Source organism: Seriola dumerili, unplaced genomic scaffold (assembly GCF_002260705.1).
Source record: "Seriola dumerili isolate Sdu_G_001 unplaced genomic scaffold, Sdu_1.0 BDQW01000723.1, whole genome shotgun sequence".
NCBI classification, from domain to species: Eukaryota; Metazoa; Chordata; class Actinopteri; order Carangiformes; family Carangidae; genus Seriola; species Seriola dumerili.
The window spans coordinates 701,880-724,729 of NW_019174978.1; the positions used below are offsets into that span (position 1 = coordinate 701,880).

The 22,850-nt window shown below is 39.7% G+C and overlaps 2 protein-coding genes across 3 annotated transcripts; both read right to left on the minus strand.

Annotated features, from left to right (window-relative positions):
- Positions 1–293: 293 nt before the first annotated feature.
- On the minus strand, positions 294–12,419 carry LOC111236819 (solute carrier family 45 member 4-like). Of its 2 annotated transcripts, none has more exons than XM_022765683.1 (13): positions 12,290–12,419; positions 9,991–10,961; positions 5,865–6,053; positions 5,593–5,772; positions 4,763–5,361; positions 4,373–4,519; positions 4,003–4,251; positions 3,709–3,828; positions 3,381–3,480; positions 3,184–3,264; positions 2,909–3,039; positions 2,382–2,450; positions 294–2,126 (listed from the first exon to the last, which is right to left on the minus strand). In XM_022765683.1, exons 2-13 carry the CDS (start codon positions 10,247–10,249, stop codon positions 1,827–1,829), a joined length of 2,424 nt encoding a protein of 807 aa, XP_022621404.1. In that variant the 5' UTR covers positions 10,250–10,961; positions 12,290–12,419; the 3' UTR covers positions 294–1,826. The 2 variants fall into 2 exon arrangements, with proteins under 2 accessions (XP_022621404.1, XP_022621403.1); XM_022765682.1 differs by having other exon boundaries at positions 4,373–4,522.
- A 1,097-nt stretch (positions 12,420–13,516) lies between these two features.
- LOC111236801 (G-protein coupled receptor 20-like) lies at positions 13,517–15,422 on the minus strand. The gene is made up of 6 exons (XM_022765661.1): positions 15,225–15,422; positions 14,836–15,102; positions 14,475–14,719; positions 14,154–14,238; positions 13,839–13,964; positions 13,517–13,666 (listed from the first exon to the last, which is right to left on the minus strand). The coding sequence occupies exons 1-6, from the start codon at positions 15,420–15,422 to the stop codon at positions 13,517–13,519; spliced, it is 1,071 nt and encodes a 356-aa protein (XP_022621382.1).
- Positions 15,423–22,850: the final 7,428 nt, after the last annotated feature.

The window sequence follows — 22,850 nt, forward strand, 5'->3', positions numbered from 1 at the left end:
AAATCAATCAAAATATTGTACTTTCAAAACGATATGTCAATCTTCAATACTTGGTTGGGTTGATGTGACGTGGCATTGAGGCAATCAGCCTGTGGCATTGCCTGCTGGAGCTGAGAAGTAAATGGTGATTTCTTCACAGTATTCTAATTTTTTGAATTCCTGTTTTCGTGGGTTTTATGAGCTGGAAGCCCAAATTATGTAAAAATAAACAAATACATACTTGAAATCGTTTAAATTGTGGGCCCTGAATCTATAATCTATGTCAGTTTAACTTTTTGAATGGAATTATGGAAATTAAACAACTTTTCCATGATATTCTAATTTTTTGGAAAGGGTCTGTAATTCTGAGATTAACTCACACACGGCAGTGTGGGTGCTATCTATCTTGTTATATATCCTTTATGTACAGCAAGGCAGAGTTTTACAGCTGTCATATGATCAGAAAGGCACAGTAACCTAATATGTAAAGCAAGGCCTCCAATACAAAGTACAAACAGAAAGGCCAATCCCTTTTACAAGGCTAAATAAGTATTTCTATCCAATTATTTTTCAAAGACTGTATATGACAAATATGCTATGATAAACATAAGCTCATCATTAACTATTTTCCCATTTCAACATTTCAACTATTTGGAATGTATATTTCGAAACATCTTTAAAATGAATTCAAGCAAAATGAATGACACCCTGAAATATAATCACACTGAAACCCAAAACCCCTTGAGGTCAAATATGAGAGGCCATGAGAACCTACCATTTACAGTGTAGGTTCACGGTAATGGCAGTGAAAAATCTGTCATCTATCAACTACAGTGCAGGCTTAGTATCTTAACTACATTATGACAGCATGTTGCCTGTCTATCATGGCATGAAAGGAGAATATAGCAGAATATTTTGCTGCATCTGTATAGGCGATCATTAAAAAAAATCATAAAAGAGCACTTTGAACTGCAGACTAGCTTGTTATGTTATCAGGTTCCAACACCATAAATGTGAATAAAAAAGTGTATGAAATTAAACAAACTGTTTTGTGTATGTCTACAACAAATGTATAAGATTATACGCGTAGTTTGGAAACTTTGTGACATAAAATAACAATGTTATTTCAAGGTATTCCCAGAACAGACTGGAACTAATATACACATCTGTATTCAGTCTACATGTAATGCAGAGCTACACAAAGTAACACCTTTACAGCATCACAATTGTCCGAATAGCAATTATAGAGCAGCTTCCGTGAAGTCAAAGGTCAAACATTCTGGAGCATCAGTGTGACAGTGCTGTTCAGAAGTGAGATAGAAAGTGCCTCGTGTGCTTCCCATTTATGTTTTCGCAATAAAGGCTTGTGTTTGCCTCAGTAGTCTGAGCTAAGTGGGTTTCAACAGTCTGACCAAATCACTGTTACGTGGCTCTGTGTTTTAATGGCTTACATCTATCCATCCAAACATTTATATGTATTTATTACAGGGTTTCTGCAGATTTCAACAAGTTAAATTTAAGACTTAAGACTTATTGGATTTTAGACTTTTTATGGACCCGCAGAAACCCTGTATTAGGGTTGAGGTAGCAACAGGACAAGCAGAGCAGCCTAAAACTGAGCTAATTCAGTCCTCTACTCCAAGAAGATATCTAGCCAAATCCATCCTTCCCATATTTCTGTAAATGGGTCATCAACTTTCTGTCATGTTTCCCCTCTTTTGATATCTTTCCTCCTTTAGAAAAGCACAGACTGTCAAATATGTAAATTAGACGCATTTGGTATAATCCTCGCATGCTATGGCTTGTACTTGGTGAGGATAAACCTTAACTATGCTCCGTCTTCATGCTTATGCAACAGAGTGATTCTCTGTCATCTTTAAACTGTCTCCGTCTGTGATGCTCAGCAGAGCCAGTCTCTGGTCACTGGTTCTTTCATTATTCTGGTCTGAATCTCCAGACGTATCCACCAAGCCCTGGTCCTGCTCTGAGCTGCTGGGCTCCATGTCAGGATAAATGACGAGGAAACAGGCAGTAAGGAAGCCAAGGAAGGAGCCTCCACAGGCCACTACAGGAATGACCCGCACGCTGCCAACTGCCTCTATCACAGCTCCCAGGGTGGACGCAACCAAAATCTGGCTGATATAGACCTGGAAATGGAGAAAAGTACTGTGATACAAACTGTAATGGCATTCACCAATTCTCATTACCACCGCCGTGTTATTACAGCCCACAGCCTAAACCATGCACTCTGTGGATTCATTCAAAGAAGATCAAGAATCACCTCACGTTTGGGTGTTGCTGGTTCCACTTACTAAATGTAACCTGTGTATTACTGCTGCATCAGTTTAAGTTGAGAGCAAACAGGAAACTTAAATTTGGGTCTAAAAAGTGTGAATGCTCACCTGGCAGGATAAGATGGCACAGTCAATACCAAAACCTCTCCGAGTGTTTGCTGGACTGTGGTGAATGTACTGAGGAAAGGTAAACAAGAGGAGAGATTGTAACTTCAGCCCGAATATTGTCTCTCTAGATTTTCAGTTTATAGGTTTTCAGATTAAATGTTTTTGGCTTTCAGTAAGATAAGCATTTGATGTTAAATAAAATTACATTTTCCTTAAATAATGTAGGGCTGAGGCTAATGATTTGTGTGACAACAGCTACATCATGAATGTCCCAGGAGACAAGACAGAACAAATAGGACTATATCACATCGACTGCAATTGCTGTAATGTTCTTACACTTGACTGAACAATGCTACATAACACATTTCAAAATTCTGTTAAGTACCTGTTAGTACCAAGAAAAAATGATACATGAAAACTATATAACATGGATGAATAGCTTTTTGTTTGTGTGTGTGTGTGTGTGTGTGTGTGTGTGTGTGTGTGTGTGTGTGTGTGTGTGTGTGTGTGTGTGTGTGTGTACATACCTCTTTGATTTCATGGTACTGCCCGAGTAATGCATAGGGACAATAGGAGATACTCAGGGAGATGATTCCCATGCTACTGATCATCACCATGGCAACATAAACATTAGGGAAGATCGCCATGACTGCAGTTCCTAAGATAGGGAGTAATAAAAGCGTTAATACTTAATATAATTTCCCTCTACCTACATGCCTACTGAGACGATCAGCATCTGCTCCTAAATCTACTGGAATACACTCTATTGCTCACAGCTGTTTATTCTTATATATTAACAGACCTATTGAGAATCCCAGAGTTCCAACGATGTAGACGACCTTAATGCTCAGATCAAAATTATCCAGGTACTTCTGAAGGATGGCTGGGTGGAAAGAGGGTCAGAAAAGGGAAAGGAAGTTTAATTGTTCACTCACCACTTCTTTTGTGTGTAGTTAGGTGAATCCTGATCTAAAAATGGAAACAGCATTTGTGTTTTACCAGAGCAAACAGCAGCAGTAGCAGCGTAGACCACCAGTCCCCAACAGCCCATCTGTACTCCTTTGTGATAATTCTGTAGCTTTGTGGAATTGGCTGGTGCCTGAAAAAAGTGGAACAATGTTATCATAGCAATGTTGACTTGACAAAAAGACTGGATAACTGACATTGCAGTGTTTATATTTCACATAAATTACTAATTAGTGAGCTGTGTATATGTTCTGTATTCCTCTACTGTGTGGTCTCCATGGTATAAAAAAAACCAAATGATGTCAGTTAGTACAACTCTCTTTAAATAATAATGAGGGCGTGTGTGTGTGCGAGTGTGTACCTTGGGATTTCCTTTGAAAATGACTTGCCCCATGAAATCAGTGTAAAACACAGCTTCAGCTATAATGGAGAACCACGTGAGGAGGTGACATATGCACAATCTCCACAATTGCCTCGGCATCTACAGTGGGCAAAAAAAAAAAAAAAAACAGGAATCAAGACGAGCAGGTGAAAATAGTTCCACAAAAATGTTTGCTTTGTTAATCTGCAACAGTAGACACTTTGCTTACTAAATGTGATGCAGTGCAATGGTAACAAAGGAGAAAAAGAAAAATTTGTTTCCAATTTACTTCACCTTAAACATGGACAACCACAGCAGTCGAACAGTTGTACCCTTGTCTGCTCTTCCCTCACTGCTTGAGCCCTCAGATGACAGACTGCTAGCTGACAGATGTATCTCTCGCCTGTCTGTGCACTGCTGGAGGTCACTCAGATCATTCAGACTGCGAGAGGTGGTGATTCGCTGAGGGCTCGATGGTGTTGCCCGTCGCAGTCGATAGCGCTGCGATCCTACTCGTCCGTAGTACGAGAAAGTAAAAGAAGGCTGGAGAGAAAAAAAAGACAAGCTGTCAGCTTTTTCACATTTGCAAATTGAACTGCAATGTGTAGCAAACATTTATGTCGATTACATTAATTAATTCAAAAAATGATAAATTCAATTGTACTTGTCTGTAGAAGGTGTGTCTGTGTGGCTGTGATGAAACAGAGGAGTTGGAGGGGCGGTTCCCAGGCTTGGTGGAAGCATGGCTTTTTATTGCATTGGAGTGATCAGAAGAGGACGAACAGGCATTGAGACCATTGGCAGCCTTGACCTGCTGTGATTGGGGAGATGTATAGAGACCACATGAGATGACATATCTGAAAAACAGTACAGAGGTTTTCAGTCTCTGAAGAGTTCCATATATTGCCTATTGAAAATAATCACATATCAAATAACTTGTTGATATTGGCACTTGATGACATTTGTTTCTGTGCAGGCAATAAATTGTTTCACAGTCTCAAAGTCACATTAAGCTAACACAAAAAACATCTGCAACTGTATCATCTGACTTCACCTGTCTACGGTGCAAGTCCTCTGAGCCAGAAGGTTCTAAGACCATCACATCAGTAAGGGCATGTGGAGATGAGGAGCAAATATTGTGATCTGATGGCTTGAAAGCATCTTCTAACTCTCCCTGCGTCTCTGGTAGAAAGTGATGCACTTCTGGCAGGAAAAGTTGCGCATCTGGGTCGAGGTCGGAATCCAACTCAATTGTAGCATCTGGCATGGCTAAGACTGAGTCACTCTTACTCCGCACTCGCTCCACCGCAAGAAAATCAATCTCCCCTTCCTCAGGATCTGATTCGTCATCCTCTCTGAAAGGGGCTTGAGCAGAAGCATCCTCCTCTGCAATCACATCAAGTGAAGGTGGCACGTGGCCAACGGGCTTGAAATACAACTGGCTGGTAGACTCCCCACTTCCTATGGCTTTAAGCTGGTAGGATGGAGTGAAAGGTCGCTCAGGGATACTGAACATGTGCAGTGTTACAGATATAATGAAGATGATGCCTGCAAACAGGAAGAGGACCTGTTCCTGTGATTTAAATGCTTGCCCCAGAGCTGTGCCAGTCCAGTCTAGACCACCTAACATGTAGCCCACTGCTCCACCGAGCCCTGGAGAAACAGGGATAGAAACAGATGCACATGGACAAATACATTAATATATCTGAGGCTATATTGTTGACATGTTTAAAACATTTAAAGCTCAAATTCTGAGATCATTTGCAAGTTTTGAGAATGTACATATATGCACTCCTTGCAGATGTTTTCTTGAAGAGCTGATATTTATACAGATCCATGTGGACGGTCTTTGTGTGTCTTAGTGTTCATATAAGCATGTCTTACCAGCAGAGAAGGCATGAATATTCAGGGCCATATCTTGCTCCTCAGTGTCAGCAACATCCAGAAGGTAAGCTCTGATTGGTCCCTCAGAGGCATCAGCACAGAAGTCCAACACCACCACACCTAATACAGTAAGGACAATGCCGATTGGCTGGCTGCCTAGGCTATCACCAATGGAGAGGCCTGAAAGAACACCACAACATATATACAGATGTGGTTAAACAATAACTATAATCATTTGGAAGTGGAGATCTTCTTTGACACTTCCTATTTACCTATTAATGATCCATTTAAAAACAGTGCCACTCCCAGCAGCACACCAACACACAGGGCCAGGATGAATGGTCTTCTCCGGCCCCATCGCAGAGTACATCGGTCACTGGCTGAGCCGATCACAGGGGTGAAGATGAGACCAAGGATGGGACTGAGGAACCAGGTTAAACTGTTATATTGCTCAGGAAGGCCTGGAAACAATAAAGAACAGAACAATAGCTATATTCAGCTTAAGAAAGTACAATTAGATTAAAGCCAAGATTACTTCTTTTTTTTTTTTTTTACATGAGCAGGGGATTGACCCAAGTGCATTGCTTTAACTTATATCAGTCTCTATATACCTTTTCATATTTGATCACACTGTTACTAAGTTAATATAATAAACCACATCATTACAGCAACTGTTGCTAATTTGTCAGTGCTTTCACAATACAGATTTGAGTCTTCCCAGTATTTCCTAAGACACAGTTAAATGATACAAAAGACATTTGAGGACACTTGATGAAATAGTAATGGTTTCATTTGCTAACAGGCCCTATAAATCAACAAATATCAAGTGCAAATAGAAAAACTGAAGACAAATATGTTTCAAGCTAAAAATATTAAATGTTTCACCATTAGTGCTTTTATTCAGGCAGCATAACATGAAACGTTCTTTGCTGCATCTAATTCAGTTCGTCTTTTGTGTTCGTTTTTTTAGATCTGTCAAAAGTTTTCATTCGAGTTTAATTTGTTTTACTTAGTGTTTTTATCATGAACCTTATCTTTAACTCAGACTACTTAACTATCGGCTTATATTATTAGGTTAAATGTCCTTTGTATTGAATTACTTGGTACAAAACACATCAACCTATTCATATATTTGTCTTGCAGGAACTTCCCAGAATAACTAAACCAGTGGGAGCAGTTGGAGTCTGGGCAGAGAAGTTTTTTTTCTTCATTTTTTTTCTCTGCACAAAAGGTGAAAGTTTTCCTGTGTTCCATTGTTTATAAAAGCATAGCACATGACAGCACTTGCATACCAATGCGTAGCTGAGGAACCACTAGTGCTCTTAAACAGCTTCCTCTACCATTGGCTTTGAGGGCAGCAGGAACATTTCAGATAATGAGGTGGCCTGTTACAACACAGACAGAAATACACACCAACCAGCCAGGAAAGTGGTGAAATCACCTCCAGTTGGCCCTGTCATAAGTAAAGACTAGGCTTTATCATGCTCTCAAATGAAATCAGGAAACACTCAACACACATTTCTGTAGCCAGTTCAATACCAATGTGGTAGGACAGTTTATACTGTACCAGTTTGGCACACTTGTACAGTACCAGTCAAAAGTTTGGACACACTTTCCCAAGGATAGGAGTGTGTCCAAACTTTTTAATGATATTGTATGAAAACGTATGCATAGCTATGCACATCAGTTACAGTAAAAAAAAAAGTTAAAAAAAAAGCAGTCTCTGCTAGATGAAAATATCCTAATTTTCCACCCCATATAAAGACATGGGCTTTTAGTTTTAATGTAAAAATCTGATGCATTTGAATCCAGTCAGCTGGCTGGGTGAGCCTACTGGTTCTCACGGGAACAACTTGTTACCCATGTTGCCTTGCTCTGCTCCTGCCTTCCCTCTCTCTTAAGTCAACACAACAACAGATGACTGCATTGCAATAGGAAAAAACTCTTGCTTTTTGTCTCCCTGTCCCACTGCTGCACATTCTCTTTTGTCAACAGGCCTACAGGAAGATTTAAAGGTTCCCTGAGGATTTTTTTAACCTTGAGTAGCATTATGGAGCAGTTTTTTTATGAGTTGGTCTCCATTTTGTTTGTTTCATGCATATGGACGAGGTCACTCATGCAGACAGACACGGACGCAAACAATGCAGGTTTAAAAACAATTGGCTCTACAAATATTTAATGAGGAAGGAAATGCATTCAACACTTTCATTAGACCTGAAGGATACACACAGTGTGTTTTGGTGAGTAACACTGTAAGTGAACATAACTTTAAGCAAAACTATGACACACTCATTAGGTAGGTTTGTGTCACAAGGAGCTGAACATACATCATGCTTGGGTTCAGTGTTGCAAAGCTACAGCACTTTGCAGTGGCTGACAATGCAGTCACACTTCAGCTCACTGTTCACAGACTGGAGACTGATTAATACATTTTGCTGTGCCTCTCTCCAAGCTGAGAAAACTAGAATCCAAATTCCACTGTTTGTATTAAAAAGATTCAACATACAGTTCTTTTTTTTTCAGAATGATCAGACATTCAGCAGGGAACAGTACTCTTCTTTGGCAGAGTTTGTATGACTTTAGCTAAATTATTATAATTATTTAGTTATTTAAGCAGACATTACAAAATCAAGGATTACTTCATTGGTTTTCCTGTTGTTGCTAGCAAAATGAGGAGTGGTATAATTGCATCAATGGTGATGAATCATGCCATGAAAATTTGTACTCAATAAAAAATAAACAACCAAATGGTCCTGTGTAGCCTTGAGACAGTCATAATAAGTCCCATTCGAACTAATCCATGCTTATGTTTAACAACGTATGGATTCACTGCCCTAAAAATGCTGATAAGAGTCCACCTGATACATCTACTGTGCTAAAAGACAATCCAAGAGAGACTGTAGTAATAAATGTATGATCATGCTTGAAGTTCTCTGGGAAATTCAGCAAACTATAGATTGATATAGATTTTACAGTGCTGTCAATAGCAAAGTAAACCTTGTAAAAACACAAAGCTAATGTTTCAACTTTTTAAACTGGGAGTACTTCATCCAAGCTTAACATGTTAATCTTTCTGAAGGTGGTGTTGCCACACACTGTTGCATCACTGAATGGATAGAGCAAGGAAACAAAGATGCAGTCTACAGAGTCTACTACTTTTTTGCCTTTTGTGCACTTCTTCCTCTTTAAAGGACACCCCTTGGAAAAGATTCATTCCAAACTTGAAGTGTGGCAGGTCATGTTACTGCTAGTAGACTATTTTGACCAATAATCAATATCAATAATCGTCATCTATGCCATACTAAATGTCTTTTCTATCTGAGGGTCTATCATTGGACTCTAGGCCCATTTAGCATACGGACACCATAAAGGATACATTAAACTGCAATGTTAACTGACTCTGTGGCATTTACCATAAAGATTACTTTTATAGTACCAAAGCAAAATTGGATGCCTCCAAAAACACCCTGAATGGGGTATGGTTAAAGGTTTTTAAAAAAAATGTCTTTCTTACAATATTGTGAAAACTGTGTGAGTGAAATGTGCTGTGTTAGACATTCTTGTAATACCTAGCCAGGGAAAAAATGCCTTTGTTCAATTTCTGCTATGGTGGCAAACCTGACATTTAACTGCATAGCCCGTGTTGGCTACTGCTGGGCACACAGGTTACATGACACATTGGTGGGTGATCAATAGATCCAGCCTGGCTAACGCAATGACAGTAGAATTCCACATTGTTGTTGTTGCTGTTACCTGACTGCTACTACGACTACTGTTGCAGCTGGAAATTAGACTGATGGGAATCTCTTTTAGGATAGCTGTGACAGCCTTCATCACAATTCAAACCCAAGAACTTTTATATAAAGAAAATGAACCATCAACAAGATGCTCATCTGGACAAATTATTGATCCTCCAGATCCCTGACACTAACCTGGGGAACACTGCCACAAACAAACTGCAACCTAAGATACCTGACAGGGTAAACAGAACATGCTACACATTACAGTTATTGTAAACACCAGCACTGAAACATCATATGGCTATACTGATAACACTATTACCATACCACTGTGTACTTTAAGTGGGAAGGGTCTAATAACTCTGCTACCTCTGAATGAGTCGAGCAATGTATATTTAGACAGGTATGTGTTTTTTGTTGGCACTTATCCATCTGTCATGTATAAGTTGTTTTAATACAAGTTCTTAATGTCTGTGTTCCACACTTACCACAGTTGAAAAAGTAAGTAAGAGTAACACTTAAAAAGTGGACGTTCCGGGGCTGTCAATATTGCTGAATTCTCATCTTTAGATATCTTTAACATTTCTAAAACATTTGCTTGAGCGGGAGAAGAGCAAGAGTGTGTTTGTCTCAGTATGACTGTATTGCATCTCCTTACCTATCTGCAGCAGCACTGGCGTCACCAAAGCTGTTTCCATGGCGTAGCAGAACTCACGTCCAAACATCACTGCCCCGTGCATTACCCATCGATGCAGAGGGATCTGCTTGCCTCTGCCCTCCTCCTCCACCTCCTTCTCACTCTCACTCTCATTCTCTTCAACTTCTTCCTTAGGTTTTCTCCTCTCCGGAAGGCCAGAAGTCTCCCTCTCCTCTGCTTCTTCGCCCTTTTCAGCATGGTTTGACTTCAGAGGAACCATTTATTTTGCTTGATGGTCGCTATATATTAGTGTATACCACTTATTGCTATTTTCCTTTATATGTTAGCACGCTCTACTATGTTATAATATGCTAAAAGAACATCTAATGTCCATGGTTTTCATCTTGATCACTCGCTGTTTAAGAGGAGCCCAAGATATCCAGAAAGAGTAATCAGCGAGCATTTCTGCTGGTCAGCATGTTCTGCGTTTGAAACCAAAGAACTGAAAATGATTGAGGAGGAGGCAGGAATCATCATTAAAATGAGATTAATGTGTCCAAAAAATTGATGTGGTAAAAATATGTTTTATCCTGTGGCCATCTTTTGACCAGTGACCAGTGTGCACGGCTTAGTAACTCAGCGGGAGAGTAGAAGTGTTCCTCACTGTGGCTTGCACAAATTCAAAATTCAGGAAGAGCAGAGCACAGCTCCAGAGGTATGCAGAGGGGAGGAGCAGAAGAGGTGGGAGGAGAGGGGTAGCAATATGTGTATTATGGTTTCCAGTAGCTCAGTTTGTGGTAAGAGGCAGAGTAGGTCTGCAACTGCGTTTGCTGCTGCCAGTCAGTGTGTGTTGGAAGTGGTGTGCATGCAGTATTTGGATTGATTTGAAGATTAGAGTGTGGGTCAGCAGAGGTCTGTGCACGTGCATCAAAGTGTACTTCAGGGCAAGTCAGGGTCAAAGCATGTGAAAACCCACTGAGTCACACAGCAACCTGCAGAAAAACAGAAACCAGTTAGACAATTAACTGAAGCTATAAATGCATTGATTTTAACATGCCCATTCTTAAAGTATTTTCTGAATTGCTGTTCATACTTTAAATATTTGTATTTTGTTAATATGGGGTCAAGGGCCAAATACTAGAAGGCTCCCATGTGTAAAATGTTTCAGTGCAGTTGGGCTCCATAAAGGGAAACAAAATATCCCTTGGCTTTAGAAAAATGCTGCCCTGCTCCGAGGAAGTACACTGGCAACAAGTTTACACTCAATGTATAACATATCCTGTTATACAGAACTAACAGTATATGGAGGATATAGACTTGTCATGTGTATCATATAACATTATAAAGGAAAGAGGGATCAAGCAGTTTTGCCACACCTTAAGTGCTTTAAATTGCTATAATGACTTCCATTTTTATATTTTGTTGAATCTGTTAAACTCAGTGATATCACCAGAACGCATACACTTTGAACTGCTTAACAAGCAGACTATAAAAGGCATCAGAGGAATGAACAAAAGCCACATTAAGAAATCAACCCATATTGCAAAACCATAGCTGTCGCATAATTGGTCTCAGTTAAAACAGGTAGATCCCATGCCCCTGGGGTTGATACAAACCATATAACTGCGATGTGACTTGATTTTTGGGATATACAGTAGATAAGAACCATTTCTTTGTCGTCTTTATTCAGTGACTTTGTGTCTGCCTTTTCTGAGGTAAACAAATGAAATGTATCCCAAATAAAGGTTAGGTCACGTAAGGGTTAATGTTTAAACATAATAAACTGAGCTTTAAAACCATAGATTTGGGACAGCCACGTGCATTTTTTGACGTTATGTTCTCACAGAGTGACAGAATAACATGTTCCTGTGTGCAGTAACAGCTGTATAGAAGTTTTTTACCTCCCCTAAGTCGAGTTGAAAATTAGTGTTCCTCAAAGGAATTCATGGTCGTTAGGTGTGTGTGTCTAAGGGGCTTGCTGGACCAGTTACGACATGTTTAGCTAAGAGACAGCTCTTTCTAACGCTGAACTCTTACCTGAGCTTCCAACCAACCCGCTCTACAGTCTACAAGGTTAATAACGAGGCATTATCAGTCCATTTAAGGGTGTGAGGATGGCGCACACGGTGATAGTTACGTGTTTTCGTCCGGTTGGATCAAAACACCTGACTCTGGACACATCAACTTCACTGACTGAGGTTTGACATGCGGGATCAACGTTCCATTAGCGAGCTACGTTGGCTAATACATTTGACAGCTAACATTAGCAAGTTGCGACATAGAGACCCACTCAAAATGGAGACAGGAAAATGTAACATACCTGAGATATTACTCCCTTCAAGATGAAATAGAGCCACTTCCGCTTTTTAAACATTTGCGATAACGCTGATGCATAACTCGATTTGAGTTAGCAATCTGGCTAACCTTTACCAGCTAACTGAGTGACTATCTGGTTTACTACACTCATCAGTCTCATTGGTTTCCACAGTAACAAAGCGGGGCGTGGTCAAACGGGAACATCAATGACGTGAGCAAGTTACTCACCTACGGGGTATAAGGAATTACAGTTACAATGTTTACTATGGTGTACCTACAGTAGGCTATATTCATTTCTCATTAATCATACCAATACCAATAAAACAAAACTAAGCGATAATAGTATAAAAACAATAAATCAATCAATTGAAAAGACGTAAAACATTTCAAATTGCAATAATGAAACTTTAATTACTTATCGTTCTCGTTTTTTTAAAGACTTTTTTAAGACTGATTTTACATTTGAAGCTCAAACGACAATATTACATTCATCTATTACTCATCCACTAGAACTTGATCCCATTAACATCAGACAAGTAAAATAACCAGATCAAATTTCACCCTACTTTTTCAAATGTCGTTTAATGTGACTTTTTTTTTTCCTGCCAAGAGAGGCTCTGGTCATTGTTGATGAAATTACAGTGTTCATTCAACAGCATGTAATATCAGACTTTGTTATAATAAAACAATGTGATTACAGCCCAACAACCCCTGTTCAAACATTCACAATGTAGGTGCTCCCTGTTTATCCAAGGAGCTTCCACCTGACTAATAAAATTGTCTTTGGTCTTATACTGTAATAGTCTTTGAATGAGAGTGCAATGTTGCCCTCTGCTGCACAAAAGTGGCTATCATTGTCATTGGTGTATTGAATTTGGAAGTGTCATGGCTGAAAAGTAATGAGAGGGTGCTATTGGCATGATGATAACGTTGGGGTGCAGACTAAATTTGTCTCTTGTCAGTGTTGTAATTTATTCAAGTAGTTCGTAAAAGTTTTTAAGCTGCTGAACCGGCTTTGTTTGTATCTCACTTTTTATGAATAGATTTTTGGTCAATATTAAATGATTGTGGACAGCATTAGCTGCCAATCCTGAGCTCTCAGCACTGTACCATTACAAACTGATGCCGTTATCAGTGGTCAGTATGCTGCAGAGTCCAGACATATCAACCACAGTTCCCCAGACAACTGTGGCATCTCTGTAGTTCTCCTTACCCCATAAGAAAGGGGATTTTACACTGTATGGATCTTGGTCATCATGATCACATTATTTGTGATGGCGTTGGCCGTTGCTCCTGAGGCCTTGGAACTGTGCTGCATGCTGATGATGTCTCCGCTGGTCTGCTCGGGATCTGCACGACGGAAAAGATGTCTCATAGTGGCCTGGGAGAGAAAGAGGCTCTAAATCATTCAGGAAATCAATAAGTGAATAAATGAGTGGTGGATGGCTGCAGGCAAGGATGAATGGATAAATGTACAGGTGGTAGAGAGGAAGGATGTTGGGATGAATGGAATGATGATAAGAAAGAGAGTAAAGAAGAGATTCAAGTCTTACCTGGAAATTATTTGTAACAAAGCAGTAGACAACAGGATCCATACAGCTATTCAAACTACTGAGAGTGACGGTTAAGTGGTAGACAATCACATGATGAGGCATCTCGGGGTAGAAGTACACCACCACCTACAACACAAAAAGACAGAACATCCATTGCATTACCATAGCCAAAAAAAAATATAATAATAAAATAAATAATAAATAAATAATAATAAAAGCAGCGACAGACATCTTGGGACTGCTCGAGAGTTAAAAGGCCACAAAAAACATGATGATGATTTCACATTTAATCTGTCATACCTGTCGCTCACTCACCTGTCTTATGTGGAAGGGTGTGAAGCACACAGTGAAGATTATCAGCACTGTGGTCAGCAGCTGGACAGCCCTCCTTCTCCTCTCCCTGAGAGAACACAGGTAAAACTATCACTGTGACATCCCATCAGCTGCTCAGAGCTGCAAATCTGAGTCACTCCCCCTAGTCCTTTTGTTCTTGTATGATATGTCCTTGTGTCAAAAGCTTCATTTTAAGTTTTGAAACTTGTTCAGCACCAAATACAAGCAAATAAGGCCCGAATACCTGAAATCACATGGTATTCTGTATTCTTTCCTTTCTTCTGCTAATGTAAGTGTTTATACCTGCTCTGCTGCATCAGACGGCGGTCCGCAAGGGCCCACATAATCCTCAAGGTGAAGACCACAATGATGACGAGGGGTAGAAAGAACTCAGTGATGGTAAGAAAGAGGAGCTTTGAGAGGCAGCAGCCTGTATGCTGAAAAGCAGAGGAGAGGAAGGAGTAGGTGACCACGATGGCAAACAGCCAGACAGAGACACACACACATTTGGCCACACTGGAGTTCCTCCACCGACGGGAAGCTTCAACCTGCAAGGGCATAGGAGAATAAGTTAATAACACCTGCATGTTGCAAAGGGACAATTTAGGTTTCGGAGAACATAAATGAGACCGATTCTGTCACCAAACTACAGAAAAAAACCCACCTGCACGATTGCAAGGTAACGGTCAACACATATGCAGGTTAGAAACAAGATGCTGCAGTACATGTTGACAAAGTAGCTGAAGATATGCAGGTAGGAGCAGGTGAGACATGCTCCTCCACTGTAGTAGAGCAGGATGCGAGTCGGCAGAGAGAGATTCACCAACAGGTCTGTCACTGCCAGGTTGATGGTGTAGATCACTGAGGTGGTCTTCTGCTTGGTCCGGAAACAGAAAACGTAAAGTGCAACTGTGTTGAGCACCATCCCCACCTGGAAGAGCGAGAGAGACATGAAGTAAAGGAGAGGAAAATTAGAGTTTGCGCAGGGTAGTGTAGTTGTAAGAGAGCATGTGTATGTACAACATCAAAAACATCTCTGTAAAACGTTCCTACCAGAAATATGAGAGAGTTTATGACCATCAGCGCGATCCAGAGGCCGTAGAAGTCATTGTAAAGCCCCTCATCTAAATGAGCTAGTCTTTGAAGATAAGCTTCCATGCCACTCCTGTTAGTGGGACTGGCTATTACAGGCAGGATGGGGAATGAAGTATTGATAAAAACCCAGGACTCAGTACTGTTGAAGTTCATCATAATGGTGATGATGATGATGATGATGCAAGTAGGTGATGATGGAGAGAACAATGATGATGATTCGGAGCTGGGGCAGAAGCTGTCAGACAAAATGACACAGTGTTTTGATTCAGTAAACATATATTTCAGATTTTAGTCTGGGTGCAAGCTGCAAAATGCAATTCATTGAAGGATTCTATTGTCCTATATAATCTATTCATTTTCTACACCCATGTGTAGTTGTTTAGCATTAAGATGACAGGCAATAAACTGAACACATTTGTCACAGCTTATACAGAAAACAGTTAATCACATTACCGCAAATGTTCACACTTAGAGACTGGGAGTGATGGAAACTGTATGGAAACAAAAGGGCAGCGTACAAACCAGGGTGAAGGTTTAACCTCTTCTGAGGTTATTGAGTTGATTTTGATTACTTTAACCACATCGATGAAGCTAGATTCTTTTTTACTTTAAAATCGAAAGTGCCATTTATATAATGAGTCTGTCTTATACTTGTTTATCCAGTTAATGAAGCTGATTCCTTAATATTCCCCTCCACTCCACTTTCACACACAAAGACATTCACAAACATCCACTCCCCTGCCCTGACGTCCACTCTCCCCCCTGTCTCTGACCTCGCTGTGGTTGTTGCTGTTGGCATGGCCACACTGACACAGCCACTTCTTTCCAATATCTGTTTATCTATTTAGACTATTTACTTATAATGCAATTATTTATCTATGCCTACAGTGTCTGTGTGAATCAATCCTTATCTCAGAAATGGTCTGTATGTGTTTATTTACCTCTAACAAAGATGGCAAATTCTTCTCGTAATTGGGATAAACACAGTGGAACTGGGTGAATTTGATAAACTGTGTGAGGATAGCCTTATTTTCAGGATGTTTACAATTTTAAGTTTTATGGCATTTCATATGATGAATTAGAGGAGTCTTTTTTATGTAGATATGTTGTTAGGAATGAACTGGTAAATACTTAAAAGGGAGCGATAGGGGATTCTTCTGTGGGTGCATTATTTTACAAACCCCATAACACCTTCATAGGCTACAAATCAAATCAGATTAGCTTATCAAAATGCAGCAGGTTTCATCAAGTTATATTCCACAAAACCAGGAGAAGACACGTCTGTGTAAACAGTGACAGAAGATGAAACATCCACTGATCATCCTAAAATAACTGCTGAGTGGACAAAGGGGAAATAAATGCTGCAGTACAGCTGTAGACCACTATGTCATCTTCAGGGTATTTTTCACATGTTGCATTTTCACAGTTTGATGATTATGTCTCACAGTGTGCAATCGAAAACTTCATAAAATGAGACACTTGAGTTAAACATCACCCTTTCCATACCATGTTTTCAGCTGTGAGGGGATGAATATGCAAATATTCATTAGATTCTTCCAGGTGTGAATATCAAAGACAGCAGAGGGCAGTCAGTGACTGCACTGTATATATCTCATTGGACTATAATGTGAGAATAGATATAAATTTAGCATATATGAATTGCTTCTTGTCCTTATAGGTGTTTCCTCATCAGTTGACACGGCTCATAAAGTGGTCAATGGCCATATTAGGACGGAGCCTTTAGGGCCCATGAAGGACAGTCGTAATAAGAAAAGCATTAAGGTTGGGTGTGAAGATGTGTGAAGAGAAGAGAAAGAGAAAGAAAAAGAAGAAAAAGGTTTAACAGAAGGTAATTTTTCCACACTGATTTTGATTCACAACAACTGGTTTTGTTGTTTTGTGTTTAATTCATTGATTTTACTACTTTGATTAAATTTAAAATGGACAATGGAGTTCTACCGATCTGAGGACTCACACAGGTGACAGTATCAGCTGAGGACTATGAAGCAGATGCAAAAAGCTTATTGTTTGAATCAAACTCATGAGGAATCCACTGGCATTTAAAACACAAAAAAATGTCAAATCACATGAGGTTAAACATCACAATTTCCTTGTGGCATCCAGATGAGTGTGAATCCTAAATTAGCTGGTGGCTAGCATGCTACTGCATCCTTCTGTGACAAATGTTGCTTAATTGCTCATGTGAGTCCCAAACTGGAAAGGTTTAAGAAGCCTAGCATATTGTGTTGCTTATGCTCATGATTCTCAACTAATCTCTCACAGCAAAATAATCGTCCAGCTGATGAAAAATGTAGTCTATTCCAGCTAATGAGAATAACATGCTCAGCTGAGGGTGAGGCATGAATAATATGATTCATCTGCATTACCAAGACCAGTCTGGCCATAGAACATTAAGACCACTGAAGGAAATAAATGGGTGTTTTCACAGTAATACCCCCTGATATTATTCAGTGTACTGGAGCTAGTTCATCATCATTAACAGTGCTAACGAGCGTTATGAGCATTGCTCTGGGGAAATTATCTATTAAAACACTTACTTCATGTGCTGAGAAACAAATGACAAGGACAAATAAAGTATTTCAACAGTTTTCAGTGATGTATTGTCAAAGCTGAGCTAACTATACAAAGCTACAGACTGTATTCTTTTTAGCCATGCAACTACGCAACACACGAGGATGTATCTTAACATCTCTGGGGATCTCCTGACCTTTCCCCTTGTGCCACCATTAGGTTGACCTTTGTGGTTTTCAATTAGATATCTTGACAATTACTAGATGGATAATCACAAAGTTTCATACAGACTTTCATGCCCACTTTTCCTCTATTCCTCTACCCATCCTCAGACATAGTCTGTGTCCATTGGTAACCAGCAAATGTTAGCATGCTAACATGCTAAACTAAGATATGTTAGCATTTAACTATAGGCACTGCTGTAGCATGTCCTTCATTCCTACATTTATAAAGAGGGATAAAAGAAAAACTTTAACCTACAGCAGCTAACCATTCCTTCATAACTTCTCAAAAAGTTGATAATCTGACCTAAAAAATGTCCCACAAAATTGGTTTTGGGTAATACAATAAAACCCAAGTACAGATACTAAATAACAGTCTATTTCCACATGTCCTTCGTTAAACCAAAATAAGTCACGATTTTGAAAGTAACATGTTTCAGGAAGACACCAAAATGATTGGATTTGTTGTAATCCTAGAACAAACAGTGTGCAGATTGGCACTAATTGAAAAATAAATATGAAGAATACAGCAATAAGTTTGTGTATCCTCTAATATGAGTCAACCCAGGTTGTTTGATAATCTAATGCGTCACTGTTTCTATCCTATTGTTGCTCTTCCAACATCAAAGACAGTGGTGATGTAATCACTGTAAAGCGATACTAAAAGGAGAGCAGAGGGCCTTGAGGCAGATCACAAATAACACTGTCCAAATAAATTCCAGCAGCGTGGGAGTCCTGTTTGGGTGTGTGTACACGCATGTGTGTGCCTAAGATTGTTAGAAAGACCAGAAATATATATAAAAGGGAGAGAGACAGTATGAAATACTGGTATACAGATCTCACGCTGTCCTGCATCAAATTATAGCTCTACAGAGAACACCCCCACCCCCCACCCACCCCAAGGCAAATGGAACATTTTGTTGCTGCTGTAACTCTACATTTAGAGATAGTTGAACTTGCAATTACAGCTCAGAGGGGCCTTTCCATGTCCTCTGATTGTATAATATATCACAAACATGATCGGGAATGTGGCATGTTTTTTCACTTCTTTAAACACTCTACTTCATTTGCAGATATCAGTTAATGGAAAAACTCATTAATGGATGGTTTTGCTTGCTTATTGTATTCTGTGTACTGTAAAGATAATGCTCCCCTGGTATTTTGCACTCTGAATATATACTTAAGAGTGGTCATGCCCTGTTTTAGTGATTGTTGGCATTACTTTTGTACATGTACCTTGTGATTAGTCTGGATTCCAGGATGAAACATCACTGTTTTTCCTTTCTTTTAAGTTCAGAATGTGGACACCATTTATTCACTGTGGATGACAACTTACCTCTGAAGAAAAAGAAGTCTAGTCAAACCAGTTGATAAACTCTGGACTTCAAATTTGTGTCCTCATGTCCGTCCTAATACAAAGATCCTTGGTCAGTGTCCAACCAGGTGATGCTGGATCTTTTCCAAGTCACGATGCTTCAGCCCTCAGTGACCTTTGCGCCCTTGTATCATCTCTGAAAATCCACGTACGTCAGTTGCTTTTCTGTCTGGAGCGGTTCAGCATCTCAGTGAGAATTTCTTTTCCCTTGTCAGTGTGTCATTCGAGTCTCTCCGTTTGGGTTCTGGAGTCATGCCAGCTGGATGCAGCAAACAACACTCTTCTTCAGATCTGTGCATGAAGAGGGCTCCTTGTCATTTCTGTCACTTTGTCAGCCAGTCTGCTGTTACTCAGTGTATTGTTTTCACACTGGATTTCTCAAACATCCTCAAATCTTTCTGCTTCTATTGTTGTAGGTCTCACTTTCAGTGTGTCTTTCTACTTCTTCTCTCATCATTTTTAGTCTCTCTCTTTCCCTTCAATGACTCTCTCTTTCTACTTCCCTCCCTCTCTCTCTAAATTTCCCCCCCAGTTTGGGCTTCAGACAGGAAGTCTTAGTATGTGTTTACATTCTGCTGTGACACTCACATGCATACCCATGTACAGTATGCACACACACCAATGTTAGAGCACGCATGCACAATTACATGCAAATACACTCAGGCACACAACATCACAAGCACAACTCATACATTTCATGTGTGATTTACTGTGTAGGTCCATAAAGTCCTTCACCAAACCATTAAATATTGTTATACATAAGGCTTACACTAAAAGGACCACTATAAAACACAAATGATGGAGGTTCTGCATGTTCCCTCTCATGAAATAAAGACGCATCCTCTTTAAAGTTCAGCAGTTTTTGTTTTTTTTCATGGATCTTCTTTCAACTGATTTTTCTCATTAGTGTCACCACAAGCTCTGGGTTATAGTACGTAACCAATGTGAAATACTACTGAATGTGCAGCACGTGCTTTTCAAGAGACACAAGAGTTAAAATGACCAAGGGAAGTATACAGCAGGTGTAAACATGTTGTAAAACATGTTAACCTAGATTCTTTTAATGTTAAGGGCAATGCTATAGGAAAGTGAATTACACCCTGTATGAAAAACATTGATATTTACACTGACAATGGAGTGTGTTCTAACAACAAGAAAAAAAAACTTAAATCTCTTTAAATCATTTGGAAAAATCAACAGTGTGTTGTTGATGCTTCCATGAACTTCTTCCTTTTTGATCTTAAATAACACTCTAGAAAATTAGGTGCCTTCGATCAAGGAGGAGGGATTTGGTCTGTGTCTTATGATAAATGTGAATATGAATGGAGAGTGATATATGGGATTGAACTGGAAGATGAAGACAGAAAGCCCTCTGATTTGTGCTAGGTTTAAAAAAAAACATTACTCACAACAAGATATGCATATGTTTTTACAAAAATAGTAAGAAACTTGCAAAGCAAAAAAATATTTCAAAAAAGATTCATGATCAAATATGACGCGATACCAGCGCTCTGTCATGACTGCTTTCTCGGTGATATATTAAAAATAACCTCAAAACACAAAATCTTGAACCTGAGCAGACCTTTTCATCTCTCTCTGCTGAGCTCGAACGACAAAACACGTCGGGCTTAACAAGTGATTTGATGTTCTTTTCATCCTGACACTTGTTTTTACTAAAAGTGGAAAATAAATGAAGAAAGGCAATATCATCTAAATGAGGGTAATCACTTCTCTCAAGATGATTAAAATTGTTTCAGCCAGTTGCTTTAAACCTCCACTGGCTGTAAGAAAAAATGTACGAAAATCAGAGATTGAGAATGACTGAGACTGAGACTGAGAATGAAAGATGAGGAGGGTGAAAATCAAATAAAAATACTGTTTTAATGCTGAAGGTTTTGCCATCGTGGATGTTATAAGAAGGAGACAGTTTGACAGAAGAAGAGGAAAGGCAAAAAGCTTAGACCAGAGTGATGTCCCATTTATTTCTTGATGCCACAGCCTCAGACATACAGAAAATGTTTGTATGGTGTGGTATATATAAAGTCTGCACTTTTAAATCCAACTCTAACACTACATGCTACCCATATGTCTCCTTTAAACTGCTATTTGGAACATGATTTGTGAATCAGTTGAACATATCTGTATAAATACGCACATGCCCGACTAAAAGTTGCATTCAAGTGTAAGGCTGAGTCTTGTCTCTTTATAATGTGTCTCTGGACCAACGCTCCATCCATCTTGCAGAATTAGACAGGTTTGTGTCCCCCAGTTTCCTGTCTAGAGGATCATCATCACTCACAGCCCGTCAGCGTTCCTCGGAAAGATCCGGAATAACGGATGTCAGGAGAATAGCCATGGATCAACTTGTTACTGAGGACGATGAGCTCAGAGAGAAGGTGCAGGACAGGGACAGAAAGGGAAGGAGAGAGAGAGAGAGAGAGAGAGAGAGAGAGAGAGAGAGACAGAATGGGGGAGGTGTGAAAGTAACAATTAGAAAAAGCAAAGATAGGGAGACAAAGACAGAGTAAGTGCTTATTGTAAAGTGTAAGTGTCTGTATGTATAGATGTCAAAATGACAGATGGATCATTATATGACATGTGTTTGTGTGTGTATATGTACTGTATGTGTGCAAGTGCGAAGACAGTAAATCAATGAGTCAGTCCAACCAGGAGGAACTGGAACGCTTTGTTTATGTCAGGGATGGTCTGCATATTGATGATAGAAGAGAGAAATGACGAGGTTTCTGCTCTTCTGACTGCACTCACCCCCCCATCCTCTCATGGTTTATTTGTCAGGAATAAGAGGGGGTGGGGTGGGGGGTGGATGGAGGATTACAGCTGTCCTGCAGGAAAAGCTCACTTTTTGGCAGTGGTGGCCACTTTCCCCAGACTGATGGGATTTATGAGAGATTTGAGAAATCGATCGCTTGTACAAACAGTCACATGTATTCCTCTTATCAAGATGCAAGTGGAAACGTCAAATGAAACACACTTTCTTGCCAACCACATCTCCTGTAAACCATTACCCACCACTTCAGAGTATTTATGTTCAACAGAGTGAGACTTTAACAGTGCACCTGTCAATTAAATGGTTCCTGAAGAACATTATTTAGTATGTTTTTTACAATGTGATGCTGAGAATGCTGCATCTAGGGTTCGTGCGCCTTCAAATCACCCCATTATCGCACTGTAGGTTAGAGTTTCCTAAACCAAAAAACGGTCAAGAGCTTGTTTCCTGTGGCTCTCTACATGAGTGTGAACATGCTTTCACATAAGTCACAGACTAGCTGTGAACCCTTTACCGAAATAGTGGCTTAAGTCTTAGCTCCTTTTTTTTGGAATTAAAAAAATGGAAAAAATAAGTTAGCACATTTTAGTTTGGGCTGATTCTCTATATCATGTCGTATGATCTGCAAAGCCACGTCTCCTGTCTCTTCTACACTCTAATCCCCACTG

Coding starts and splice junctions, on each gene's coding strand:
- LOC111236819 (XM_022765682.1), bottom strand. CDS start 10,249: ATGGTTCCTCTGAAGTCAAACCATGCTGAAAAGGGCGAAGAAGCAGAG. Junction 4,252..4,372: donor GACACACCTTCTACAGACAA/GTACAATTGAAT, acceptor TTTTCTCTCCAG/CCTTCTTTTACTTTCTCGTA. Junction 3,481..3,708: donor TTTTCAAAGGAAATCCCAAG/GTACACACTCGC, acceptor CACTTTTTTCAG/GCACCAGCCAATTCCACAAA.
- LOC111236801 (XM_022765661.1), bottom strand. CDS start 15,422: ATGATGAACTTCAACAGTACTGAGTCCTGGGTTTTTATCAATACTTCA. Junction 14,239..14,474: donor CGTCTGATGCAGCAGAGCAG/GTATAAACACTT, acceptor GTGTTCTCTCAG/GGAGAGGAGAAGGAGGGCTG. Junction 13,667..13,838: donor TTGTTACAAATAATTTCCAG/GTAAGACTTGAA, acceptor TTTCTCTCCCAG/GCCACTATGAGACATCTTTT.